At 35.7% G+C, this 14513-nt stretch overlaps 1 protein-coding gene across 1 annotated transcript in view; it reads right to left on the bottom strand.

The window, feature by feature from the left end:
* VPS50 (VPS50 subunit of EARP/GARPII complex) overlaps positions 1-14513 on the bottom strand; it is a 128700-nt gene that overhangs the window by 65411 nt on the left and 48776 nt on the right. Inside the window, exons 13-14 of the mRNA XM_044246030.1 lie at positions 5683-5815; positions 3501-3589 (exon numbers count right to left, since the gene is read on the bottom strand). Coding sequence (XP_044101965.1) covers positions 3501-3589; positions 5683-5815 — 222 coding nt within the window. The remainder of the gene's footprint in view (positions 1-3500; positions 3590-5682; positions 5816-14513) is intronic.

Here is a 14513-nt window from a genome sequence, read left to right as displayed (position 1 = left end):
ATAATTTCAGGGGCGCCTGGGTGGCTCAGTGGGTTAAAGCCTCTGCCTTCGGCTCAGGTCATGATCTCAGGGTCCTGGGATTGACCCCCACATCAGGCTCTCTACTCAGCAGGGAGCCTGCTTCCCCCACTCTCTCTGCCTGCCTCTGCCTACTTGTGATCTCTCTCTCTCTGTCAAATAAATAAATAAAATATTAACAAAAAAAAAATAAAAAAGAAAAGAAAAGAATTCCACTTAACTATTGTGCCAAAAAGAATAAAATACCTAGGAAGAAACTTAACCAAAAAGGTATAAGACCTTTACTCTGAAAACTATGAAACAATGACAAAAGAAACTGCAGACAACACAAACAAATGGTAAGATATTCCATGTTTGTGGGCTGGAAGAATTAATATTGTTAAAATGCCCATACTACCCAAAGCAGCCTACGGATTTAATGCAATCCCTATCAAAATACCAACAGCATTTTTTACCAAAGTAGAAGAAATAATCCTAAAATTTGTATGGAACCACAAAAAAGACCCCAAAAAGCCAAAGCAATCTTGAGAAAAAAACAACAGAACTGGAGGTATCACAGTTCCAGATTTCAAGATACACTACAAAGCTGTACTAATCAAAACAGTATGGTACTGGTGCAAAAATAGACACGTAGATCAATGGAATAAAATAGAGAGCCCAGATATAAACCTACACTTCTATGGTATGATAAAGGAAGCAAGAATATACAATGGAGAAAAGACAGTCTCTTCAATAAATGATGCTGGGAAAACTGGACAGCTACATGCAAAAGAATGAAACCAGATCACCTTCTTAAACCACACACAAAACCAAACTCAAAATAGGGGCAGCTGGTGGCTCAGTCAGTTAAGCAATCAACTCTTGATTTTTTAGCTCAGGACATGATCTCCAGGTCCTGAGATCAGGCCAGGTATTGGGCTCTGCTCAGCACAGAGTCTGCTTGTCCCTCTCCCTCCATTTGCTTGCCCTCTCTCTCTCTCAAATAAATAACACCTTAAAAAAAAAAACAAAACTCAAAATGGATTAAAGACCTAACTATGAGACCTGAAACTATAAAACTCCTAAAAGAAAGCATAATCAGGGACGCCTGGGTGGCTCAGTTGGTTGGACGACTGCCTTCGGCTCAGGGTGTGATCCTGGAGTCCCGGGATCGAGTCCCACATCAGGCTCCGAGCAGGAAAATTCATTTAAAAAAAAAAAAAAAAAAGAAAGCATAATCAGTAATCTCTTGGACATAAGCCTTATTAGCATCTTTATAGATAGATCTCCTCAGGCAAGGGAAACAAAAGCAAAAATAAGGTATTGGGACTAGGCCAAAATAAAAAACTTTACATGGAGAAAGAAACCATCAACAAAATGGAAAAGCAACCTACTGAATGGGAGAAGATATTTGCAAATACATGTTATTCTCTTCTGAAAATAGAAGAGGATACACTTTCAGATTTGCTTCACAACATTTTTTTTTATTAGAAGTCCTAGCAAAACAATCAGACAACAAAGAGAAATAAAAGGTATCGAAATTGGCAATGAAGAAGTCAAACTCTCTCTCTTCGCAGATGACATGATTCTTTATATGGAAAACCCAAAAGACTCCAACCCCAAACTACTAGAACTCACACAACAATTCAGCAACGTGGCAAGATACAAAGTCAATGTACAGAAATCAGTGGCTTTCTTATACACTAGCAGTGAAAATACAGAAAGGGAAATTAGAGAATTGATTCCATTTACTATAGCACCAAGAACCATAAGATACCTGGGAATAAACCTAACCAAAGAGGTAAAGGATCTGTACTTGAGGAACTACAGAACACTCATGAAAGAAACTGAAGAAGACACAAAAAGATGGAAGACCATTCCATGCTCTTGGATTGGAAGAATAAACATTGTTAAAATGTCTATACTGCCTAGAGCAATCTATACTTTTAATGCTATTCCGATCAAAATTCCACCAGTATTTTTCAAAGAGCTGGAGCAAATAATCCAAAAATTTGCACGGAATCAGAAGAGACCCCAAATCGCTAAGGATATGTTGAAAAACAAAAATAAAACTGGGGGTATCACGTTACCTGATTTCAAGCTTTACTACAAAGCTGTGATCACCAAACAGCATGGTACTGGCATAAAAACAGACACATAGACCAGTGGAATAGAGTAGAGAGGCCAGATAGTAGTAGAGAGCCCTCAACTCTATGGTCAAATAATCTTTGACAAAACGGGAAAAAATATACAGTGGAAAAAAGACAGTCTCTTCAATAAATGGTGCTGGGAAAACTGGACAGCTATATGTAGAAGAATGAAACTTGACCATTCTCTTAGACTGTACACAAAGATAAACTCAAAATGGATAAAAAACCTCAAATGAGACAGGAATCCATCAGAATCCTAGAGGAGAATATAGGCAGTAACCTCTTCGATATCAGCCACAGCAACTTCACAACACTTTTGTTTAAAAAAAAATCATTTTAATTCTCATGTATTGTAAGCTTATGTAAAATTTTAAAGGGTTAATACCCAAAATACATAAAGAAATTATACAACTCAACACTGAATATCCCAAATAATCCAATTAAAATGGGCTGAGGATCTGAGTAGACATTTTTCCAAAGAAGACATATAGTTGGCCAACAGACACATGAAAAGATGCTCAATGTCACTAATCATTAGGGAAATGCAAATCAAAACCATAACGAGGTATCCTCTTATAACTGTCAGAGTGGCTAAAATCAAAAAGACAAGAAATAACAAATGCTGAGGATGTGAAAAAGGATTGTGCACTGTTGGTGGAAATGTAAATCAGTGCAGCCACTGTGAAAACCAGGATTGAGGTTCCTCAAAAAATTAAAAATAGTTATCATATGATCCAAAAGAGCAGTCCATAAAGAACAAAAAAGAGTTATCTTCAAAGAAATTACACTTTTATCTACGAAATAATAAATTTTAACAAATTAACAAATTTATCTGATAACAACTATGCTACTAAACTGCAAAAGAAAAGTTAAAGAAGGTACGTTCAGCCAAGAAATACATAAGATGCCCTCAAAGAACAAAAGTAATTGAGAAAAATTTTTTTCATTCTATACTAGATTTCAGCCCAATTACGTTACCTATTTAGTTATCCTTTTCCTAAAATTAATAGAAAAGGAAAGAAAACACAAATGAAATAAAAATAGAGTATCTCAATAAGAAAGCAATTTCTTTAGGAAAGCATACATTTGCTAGGACACTAAAAGCAAAAATGTATTAAAGAAATCTATGCATATTTCCAATGGTGATATTCAAATTAAAAGATTTACAGTCAATTACAGTCAAATACAACTGTGAGCTAAATTAAAGAACAGATTTAGTCCAAAGAAAAACACAGAATTAATTCTATAAGAATGCAAATAAGTACAGAAAATTCAAACACTGAATTTCTAAAACAGCTTAGACATGAAACTTTCTGTTGTTTTTGTAAAAAAAATAATTAAAAAAATCCAAACCTGCCATATTCGTGTAAGTCCATGTTCTAATTTCTTTTTTATGTAGCCACGATCAAAATTAGTTTCTTCAGTACCCATATTACTCCCTTCTGAAAATAAAAGAGGATACACATTTCAGATTTGCTTCACAACATTGTTTCCAAAAAAAAAAAAGAAAGAAATCATTTTAACTCTCATATATTGTAAGCCTATGTAAAATATAGAAAATATGTTCAATATTTATACAATCAAAACAATATCAAAAATAGGTGTTAGGATTAAAAGCACTTGATAAGATATATAAACTTAGACCATGAAATGTTAAGTATTTTAAACTTAAGACCACTCAGTACATATGCAATTGGAGCCCGGATTCCAAGTTGAATAGTGTGATCCCAGAGACGGGGTTCTCAGTGACTTCTATACTGCCTACTGCTGGGGCATTACTGGACCCATTAACCTAACTGTCAGTTAATATGCATGTTAACAAGAGTACAGACTGCAGAACTGCTCATACAGTAAGGTAATGATGCACATGCTTACATCTAAGGTGTATATTAATTTTGTTCCGAGCTTTCTCTCAGGTTTCTCCTTAAATAATGTACTAGAAAAGGGAAAAGAGGTGTTGCAATGTCTTAAGTTTTCACACCTAGACAAAAATAAAGGTTGCCAAAACAGGATTAACTTGTGAAGGTCTGGAGTCCCAGGAAGCCCAGCAATTCCCTAAGTAACCTGAGATTAAAAAAGAAAGAAAGAAAAGAAAAGGCCTATGGACATTTCATCACCATCATCGTTATCTCTTGACCCATTTCCTTTGGTATCAGCAGAAACCAGTGTAAGCACTTTACATTACCCCTAAACTTGACAGCAAACTTTCAGGTAGATGCGTTACACCACCCTATGGAACTGTTTGTTTGCTTTGATTTTTTAACGTCCCACTTTAAGAAGGAAGCTGGGTAAAAACAGTCTGGCAGAAACCTGGCTCAGGACCCACACCTTTTCTCTGCTTTCTCCTCTTTCCTTCTTTACATTCCCCCAGCAGTGTTTCTAAAAGGATGAAAATCCTTCTATAGAATTTTCTTCTTGCTATTTTCTGCTATTTCTTACTATCTATATCTACCAATATTTATAAGCTTCTTATGAGTCAAGATAAACATTAAACTTACGTCTTTTATACTACCAGAATCCTACAGTATGAATTGTGTTCTTCCACCCACCCAAACACAGAAATCAAGCACCTCAGAAATTACAAGTTACTAATTTGATTGACTAGCTACATTAAATTGCATGCAACACAAAAAACTTGTGCAGTGTAATTTATTTTTCCCATATTAAACAGAATGCTGATAAAAACATTTTTCACTTTTTAACATATTTTGAATACTTTTATTGTTCAAGGATAACCACTTAAGATACGTAACTATACAAATGAAGTAATTTAAATATGTCTAGTTAATATTATTGTTGAAAGATTTGTTCTTTATGTAGCTGATTATACCATAATCATTTAAAGTTGTGTTTTCCATTCCAAGATTACTATTTTAAAACCTTATTTTTATGAAATTTTAAGTCCTGCTGTGTTTTCATAGGAAGAAAAGTATAATTTAAAAAAAAATTTTTTTAAAATTTTATTTATTTATTTGAGAGAGAAAGAACATGAAGGGGAGGGAAGAGGCAGATGTAGAAGCAGACCCCCTGCTGAGCTGGAAGTCCAACATGGGGCTCAATCCTAGGACCCTGGGATCATGACCTGAGCCAAAGGCAGACACTTAACTGACTGAGCTATCCAGGCACCCCAGAAAAGTATAATTATTAATTCTTATACTCCAGATTTATGAGTACAACTTGAAAATTACCAAACAGACTTTATATTAAACATTAGCATTAATTTTACAGCAAATTGGACAGACCAGTGTCTTACTTAGTTTGCAATTAATTTTCTTAAAAGCCCTTTGTTAAGAATTTAGTCCTAAAGCCATCATCACATATTCATGAAAACTGGTAGTATCTATCACTTAAGAAGACCTTTGGGCCAGTTAATCCCTGAAGGTAATGGAGCTTTTATAGAAGCTGAATGACTTTCTTCAGTGAATATTTAACCTATGGGTCACTCAAGTTCCTGAAATGGCTATCCCTTTTTTTTCTCCTTATTCCAGAAATATGGCATATTTATAGTTGGTTTTAAAATAAAATAATTTCCTACCAGAAGCAGAAGTAGTATCCTCACTGTCATGCTTTTCATGCCATTCCATAGTCCTGTAATAGCTGAGCATAACTTCCCACAGTGCTTTGCACAGGTCAGCAAGGCATGGAATATAGCTGTCTGGTGTAACATGCTGAAGAAAATGAGAAAAGTCACCTTTAAAAATTATCACAACTTGCAAAAAGGAAATCAATCTATTATGTCATTTATGTAAATTAAGTACCTTTGACAATCCCTAAATTTTAGAAATCACATGGATATTATAGATGTTCCATATCTATTAATAACATTTAAAAATAATGTTTTACATAACATGGCCATGAAACAATATGTAGTCTCAAATCTCCCTAATGAAAATGAGTAGATTTTTTTTACCCTCTATCCTTTGTATAAACTACCAGCTTGTTACTCTGCCCTTTTTTTTCTGTAGAGAGAGTGATACCTCCATTCCATTTTGCTCTTTCTACCATAATGGAGCATTTGGTTCATCATTTGAGATTTCATAGCATTTCTTCCTTTTGTAATCAAACTAGCATAACCAATCATGCCGATAAGACACTGAAAGGCTAGTAAGACAGATATATATTAAGCCCTCCAAAGTAAACAGCTTGTAGAAATAAGCTACACAGCAAATGAGCACATATTGGTAGCAGTCCTCTCTCTTTCAAAACATTTCTTCTCTCCATAATGACCTTGCCCTCCTCTAAGCTCCGTGCATATTAAAACATTCATCAAGGATTCCCTGGGGAATTCTACCAAAATCTCAAAGAAGAAATAATGCCTATTCTCCTGAAGCTGTTTCAAAAAATTGAAGCAGAAGGAAAACTTCCTGACTCTTTCTATGAAGCCCGCATTACCCTGATCCCCAAACCAAGCAAAGATCCTACCAAAAAGGAGAATTTCAGACCAGTATCACTGATGAATATGGGTGCTAAGATTCTCAACAAGATCCTAGCAAACAGGATCCAATAGCACATTAAAAAGATTATCCACCATGACCAGGTGGGATTCATCCCTGGGCTACAAGGATGGTTCAACATTCGCAAATCAATCAATGTGATACAACAAATAAGAGAAGAGAGAAGAACCACATGGTCCTCTCAATTGATGCAGAAAAAGCATTTGACAAAATCCAGTATCCATTCCTGATTAAAACGCTTCAAAGTATAGGGATGGGGGAACATTCCTGAACTTCATCAACTCTATCTATGAAAGACCCATAGCAAATATCATCCTCAATGGGAAAAAGCTTGCAGCCTTCCCGTTGAGATCAGGAACACGACAAGGATGCCCACTCTCACCACTCTTGTTCAACACAGTATTAGAAGTTCTAGCAACAGCAATCAGACAACAAAAAGAAATAAAAGGTATCGAAATTGGCCATGAAGAAGTCAAACTCTCTCTCTTCGCAGATGACATGATTCTTTATATGGAAAACCCAAAAGACTCCAACCCCAAACTACTAGAACTCACACAACAATTCAGCAACGTGGCAAGATACAAAGTCAATGTACAGAAATCAGTGGCTTTCTTATACACTAGCAGTGAAAATACAGAAAGGGAAATTAGAGAATTGATTCCATTTACTATAGCACCAAGAACCATAAGATACCTGGGAATAAACCTAACCAAAGAGGTAAAGGATCTGTACTCGAGAAACTACAGAACACTCATGCAAGAAACTGAAGAAGACACAAAAAGATGGAAGACCATTCCATGCTCTTGGATTGGAAGAATAAACATTGTTAAAATGTCTATACTGCCTAGGGCAATCTATACTTTTAATGCCATTCCGATCAAAATTCCACCGGTATTTTTCAAAGAGCTGGAGCAAATAATCCAAAAATTTGTATGGAATCAGAAGAGACCCCGAATCACTCATATCCCCGAAGGATATGTTGAAAAGCAAAAATAAAACTGGGGGCATCATGCTACCTGATTTCAAGCTTTACTACAAAGCTGTGATCACTAAACAGCAAGGTACTGGCATAAAAACAGACACACAGACCAGTGGAATAGAGTAGAGAGGCCAGATAGTAGACAGCCCTCAACTCTATGGTCAAATAATCTTTGACAAAACGGGAAAAAATATACAGTGGAAAAAAGACAGTCTCTTCAATAAATGGTGCTGGGAAAACTGGACAGCTATATGTAGAAGAATGAAACTTGACCATTCTCTTAGACTGTACACAAAGATAAACTCAAAATGGATAAAAAACCTCAAATGAGACAGGAATCCATCAGAATCCTAGAGGAGAATATAGGCAGTAACCTCTTCGATATCAGCCACAGCAACTTCTTTCAAGATACGTCTCCAAAGGCAAAGGAAACAAAAGCGAAAATGAACTTTTGGGACTTCATCAAAATCAAAAGCTTCTGCACAGCAAAGTAAACAGTCAAGAAAACAAAGAGGCAACCCACAGAATGGGAGAAGATATTTGCAAATGACAGTACAGACAAAAGGTTGATATCCAGGATCTATAAAGAACTCCTCAAACTCAACACACACAAAACAGACAATCATATCAAAAAATGGGCAGAAGATATGAACAGACACTTCTCAATGAAGACATACAAATGGCTATCAGATACATGAAAAAATGTTCATCATCCTAGCCATCAGGGAGATTCAAATTAAAACCACATGAGATACCACCTTACACCAGTTAGAATGGCCAAAATTAGCAAGACAGGAAACAACATGTGTTGGAGGGGATGTGGAGAAAGAGGACCCTCTTACATTGTTGGTGGGAATGCAAGTTGGTGCAGCCTCTTTGGAGAACAGTGTGGAGATTCCTCAAGAAATTAAAAATAGAACTTCCCTATGACTCTGCAATTGCACTCCTGGGTATTTACCCCAAAGATACAGATGTCGTGAAAAGAAGGGCCATCTGTACCCCAATGTTTATAGCAGCAATGGCCATGGTCGCCAAACTGTGGAAAGAACCAAGATGCCCTTCAATGGACGAATGGATAAGGAAGATGTGGTCCATATACACTATGGAGTATTATGCCTCCATCAGAAAGGACGAATACCCAACTTTTGTAGCAACATGGATGGGACTGGAAGAGATTATGCTGAGTGAAATAAGTCAAGCAGAGAGAGTCAATTATCATATGGTTTCACTTATTTGTGGAGCATAACAAATAGCATGGAGGACATGGGGAGTTAGAGAGGAGAAGGGAGTTGAGGGAAATTGGAAGGGGAGATGAACCATGAAAGACTATGCACTCTGAAAAACAATTTGAGGGTTTTGAAGGGGTGGGGGGTAGGAGGTTGGGGGAACCAGGTGGTGGGTATTGGAGAGGGCACGGATTGCATGGAGCACTGGGTGTGGTGCAAAAACAATGAATACTGTTATGCTGAAAATAAATTTTAAAAATTAAAAAAAAATTCATCAAGCAATTAATAAAAACATAAACTTGTATGGCTCAGTTCACTTTTGTGCAAACATGTCAAATTTCTGAAATTCAACTAGGAAGTAGTGAAATAAAGGAGTTGTTAAGCTCTTGAGCCAGACTACCTGTGTTGGGTTTATGCCAAGAATGGCAGTATGGTTCAATCCAACAAATCTATTAATATAACTCATCAAATTAACAGTCTTACAAGAAAAACCAAATGATTATCCTAATAGATACTGGAATAAACCTTCTGACAAAATTCAACAGCTGTTCCTCATAATAACTCATAAAAAAAAACTAAGATGGATGGATATTTCTTTAAGATAAGGAAACTACAGCATACCTACTATGGTCAGGTCAGGAATAAGACAAGGCTGCTCACTATCCCCACCACTATTTAACAATGTTATGAAAGTACTAGCCAATGCAATTAGACTGAAGAAAAGACTAATAAGATGGGCTTCACTGCGACTAACCCCCAATTCCTGTTTTCTGTAATTTTTCATTCCCTGACTCTGAGTGTCGCCTCATCCCTCTCCCTTTAAAACGCTCAGTCACCTCTGTACAAATGGAAGTTGAGCCTGGTTCACAGTGGATTCTTTGCCCTATTTCAACAGTATATTAGGGGTTGAAAATCTGTCCATAAAACTTTGATTTAGTATTTGGCTTTGTTTATCTTTGACACTCCATATATTCTGTTGTCAAAGCTGTGAGAAAGTACCGTCATACATTGCTGGTGGGAATGAAAAATGATATAATCCTATGGAAGGGAATTTGGCATTGTTTCACAAAAGTCCATCTGTATGTTCCCTTTGACCCAGCAATCTTACTTCTAAGAATCTATCTGATACATCTGAAACAAGGCAAAAATATATATGCACAAGGTTATTCATTGTGAAGGATTATTTGTAACTGCAAAATACTGGAATCTATCTAAATGTCCAACCAGGAGACTGGCTGAATAAACTACTGTCCATACACCAAAAAAGTACTATACAACTATGAAAAACAATACATTCATATTTAAATGATACATGCATATTTAAATTTAACTAAAAAAAGTTTCTCCTGGTAACTATCTTTTTGTTCTCTATAGTTAAGGTTCTGTTTTGGGGTTTGTCTCTCTTTTTCCCTTTGTTCATCCATTCTTTTCTAACAGTCCACATAAATTTTTTTCTCTGACAGACATATTTCACTTAGCATTATATTCTCTACCTCCATCCAAGAGGGGAGGTGGATGAGCAGATGAGTGAAATAGGTGAAGGGGATTAAAAGTACATTTATCTTGGGGGCGCCTGGGTGGCTCAGTCAGTTAAGCATCCGACTCTTGGTTTCGGCTCAGGTCATGAGATCGAACCTGCTTAAGACTCTCTCTCCCTAGCCCCCTCCCTCCTCCTGCTCTCAATAAATAAATAAATAAATAAATAAATGTACACTTATCTTCATGAGCACTAAGTATTGAATTGCTGAATCACTATATTGTACACCTGAAACTAATACCACCTTGTATGTTAATGATAATGGAATAAAAATTTTTAAAAAATTACCTTCATGATACACATATATGAGAAAGGGAAAAATTTTTAATTATACGTATAACATATAAGTTATATACACAATACATATATAACATGTACGTAAAATTATATATATATAAGAAATAGAAAAAATTTAATGCATATATCTGATATCATGACAAAAATAAACAGAGGGAAAATAAACAAGAAAACACTGAAGTTAGTTACCTTTACCAGGTGGGGTTGGGGATGAAATGGAAGAATCATTAAGAGAAAGTGACACTTCTCTAAACTTACCACACTGGCTATAGGTACGTATCCACAGAAGAATTAGAATGACCATCCAGATGTACACATGGCTTGCAGAGATTAATATAAAATATTTCCCCATACTTATGTCATAATTTTGGAGTAATTTTTTTATGTTTACACTTCATGTTTACTTTTTAAATTACCACCTTTACAACCAACCAGTCTTGATTCCCTCTGCTTCCCCCACCACCTTGGTTTATTTTTATCTCATCATTATGTATCTTTTATAGCACATACATATAATAAAAACTTGATACTGATGCATGAGTTCAGGAAAAAGCTAAAAGCAGAGGGCAAAGAAAAGAAAAAAAAAATTACAAAAAAATTCTGGGCTGCAACTCAGCAATCATTCACCTGAATAAAGGTATTCTTTTATAAGTCAATTATTTTCACCTTCATAAAATCAACTTTACATAAATTTATATTTATATTATGCAAATAAATTTAATCTAACTATATCCCAACATTCTTTCGGGTAGATAAAAGGAAGACATTGTTAATCTTATTTCTTCCCAAAGAAAAATTCTGACTATACAAATAACTGTGTTATAGTTCACCAATTAATTTTTATTATACTTGTCACAGTTTAACAAACCAGAAAATTGAATCTTAGAACTACTACTACCTTCTACTTTCCACTCAGTCACTGTCTAGCTACATTATTTGCCTATTTATTCGAGGAAAGGAGATTCTTTCCTATGTTACCTCTTGATGATTTGCTCAAATTTAATGGGTTTGGATGAGATACACGAAGATGTATATGTAAATTCTTTTCCAAAAAAAGTTGAAATTATTGAAATCATAGCAAGCTTTTTCTCACCAAACGGATCCAAGTGTAAATTATTCACACATCTAGCTACACCACTATACATGCCTAGAAGTCTTCCAAAAGAATACAAATTATATTATCTTCACAAATATGCTCATGTCTACAAACATAAGACTATGATGTACTGAGCACCAGATAACAAGATGACTCTTGCCTAAATTTATATTCTAAGATAGAAACAAATGTAGAGATTCATTGTACTAAATATATACACAATACATAGTTTGAAGAAAGGGGACAAGGTGGAATAGATTTAAAAAAAAAAATACTGTTTTCAAAACATTTAAGCCCAGATGTACTAACTGCTGCATGTGAAGACCATGCTGGCAATAAGTTTAAAAGTGTCATTCCATTTTAAAACTGAAATCCAAAAACCACTTCCCTCTGTACCATGCAACCAACTGGTATGAACTCTCATAGCTACAAATGCTTCTCATGCTTTTAACACCTTATTACTAAAATCATTCACAACTAGTGTTCTCTCATCGATTCATAAAAATCACCTCTAAACTTCAAGTAGAGAGTCTTATCACATGGACACAGGTGAATCATAACTATAACAAAGGAAATTCAAAAAAAAAAGGCAAATAAGCCAATAATTGCATAAGGTATCAAAAAATAAAAGAACAAGCAGAGAATTTGAGTTTCTGAATTAACAGCCCATGAAACTTCCCCTCAGGCATCTATCCTTCTTCACACCAGCAGGCATAATAGAGAGAAGTCTAGAGAAAGAGTTGGAAGCCCTGGATCCAGGCAGCACTAGTTCCACAACTTAGCGGTCACATGCTCTTACACAATAAACCACTGGGAACCAAAGTTTCACCTTTCATAAAACAGAGTTAGAGATTCCTGGATCTGGCTACCTCATCATTAGTTTAATCCACCCACCAATTACTAAACACCTAATTCTTCATCTCAGTTCAAGTCCCCATTTAGGGATGATTTGTTTAGGATAAGACCAGAAATACTAAGGCAGGGGAGTGCCATGCTCTAATCAAACCCAATACCATGTTCATGTCACTTATCAATCAATAATAGCAATGAAAGTCTTAAATTGATCCATTTTGAAAATATTCACAGTGAGACACCCCCAAAGAACTAAAACAATATGTCTTTAAGTTCTGTTTTAATAACTAAGAATATACAGGAAATAGAAATTTAATGATCAAATATTTATCTGTGCTCTAGAGCTATTTTCCACTGCCATTCTTTAGCTAAAAACTAGTAGTCTCCATTTATTTAGCAAAAGTTGTGAGGTGAGTGGGAAAGAAAAAAAAAAAGTATAGTATTTTAGAAATATCTCAAAAAAAATGCAGAAAAGAATATTTTAAGTAATATAATTTTTTAAAATATATAACCTCTATACAGATAACATCCATGTCTAGTAACTCTGAGGATTATAAAAAGTAACAAATATCCTAGGGGGCAGGATTTGGAGAATATTCACAAATCGGGATATTATAATGTAAAAAGTCCAACACCGCATTTCCACTCTGCTTCACTATTCAAATCAAAATAGGCTTCTTAATCAAATCTTAACACTTTCAAAAAACTCACAGATATGCTATCCTATTTCAATGTTGGCGAAGAATAACACTTTGCACCCTCCACTTCTGCTGTTTAGCCACCTCAACCAACCTACCTGGTCAAAATAAAAAGGATGAAATCAGCTTAAGTAAAACCAGCAACATCTCAGCCTTAATTATAAACAATAAGTGAGAATCTAGAGGCCAGGGGCACCTGGATGGCTCAGTGGGTTAAAAGCCTCTGCCTACAGTTCAGGTGATGATCTCAAGGTCCTGGGATAGAGCAGGGAGGCTGCTTCCTCCTCTCTCTCTCTGCCTGCCTCTCTGCCTACTTGTCATCTCTGTCAAATAAATAAATAAAATCTTAAAAAAAAAAAGAAAAGAATCTAGAGGCCATTTTCAAAGAACGTGAAACAAATATGAGCAGCCTTTTCTAATCTGAAGCACACAATGAAAAAATATGCCATCTTTTAAAAGCTGCTTAAGTGCAGAGGTAAGTGGTACATATGAAAAAATGGAGGACGACAGATTTAGCTTTTTAATACTTATTAATTTGCTTATACACTCATCAGAAACCTCTATTACCAAATACCTACAAAAATTTCAGTTAGATGATTTTTAAAATAGAACGTCAAAATAAAAATTCTTAAGGAGTATCCTTAAGGTATTTTTTGTTCTTGTTTCACTTTGATTTAGCACTCTAATCACATCCTGACAAACATAAAGGGAACAGATGTCTTGGCATCCTCACAGGGATCCAAAACTCCCAGCGCTGCCATCCCCCATCCCCAACTTCATTCACACACTGATAGATGGATTTCAAAAAAACAACAAAGAGTTAGCAGTATCTTCTGATTAATGCTGTTAGCTTTGTGCGCTCTAGCACCAGAAGCTGGTGGAAGACTACTGCTTGTCTGGGAAAGGCTTCAGGAAATATGCTGCATATCCAGTCGGCACTAGGCCCAGGAGCCAAAAACATCTCTAGGGAGGCTGAACTCTGGACCTAAGTAAGTGTCTGGGCCAAGCAATTACAAGATCTTTCCAACCTCTAATTACTTCAATAAGGGCCAAGCTTGGACAAAATATGAACAGCTTCATTGGAAGCCAGAGATGTGCACAGTATAGTGGAGTGGATAGCACACGTTTGGGTTTGGGACCCAACTTTGTGACTTACTTGGTTATGATGCTATAATATGGTTTCATCTATCTCAACACCCCTAGGGATAAAGCACATAACTTACATTC

This window comes from Neovison vison, chromosome 4, assembly GCF_020171115.1.
Source record: "Neovison vison isolate M4711 chromosome 4, ASM_NN_V1, whole genome shotgun sequence".
Lineage (NCBI taxonomy): Eukaryota > Metazoa > Chordata > Mammalia > Carnivora > Mustelidae > Neogale > Neogale vison.
Note: the sequence above shows the minus strand (reverse complement) of the source record. Positions and strands in the feature narration are given on the sequence as shown.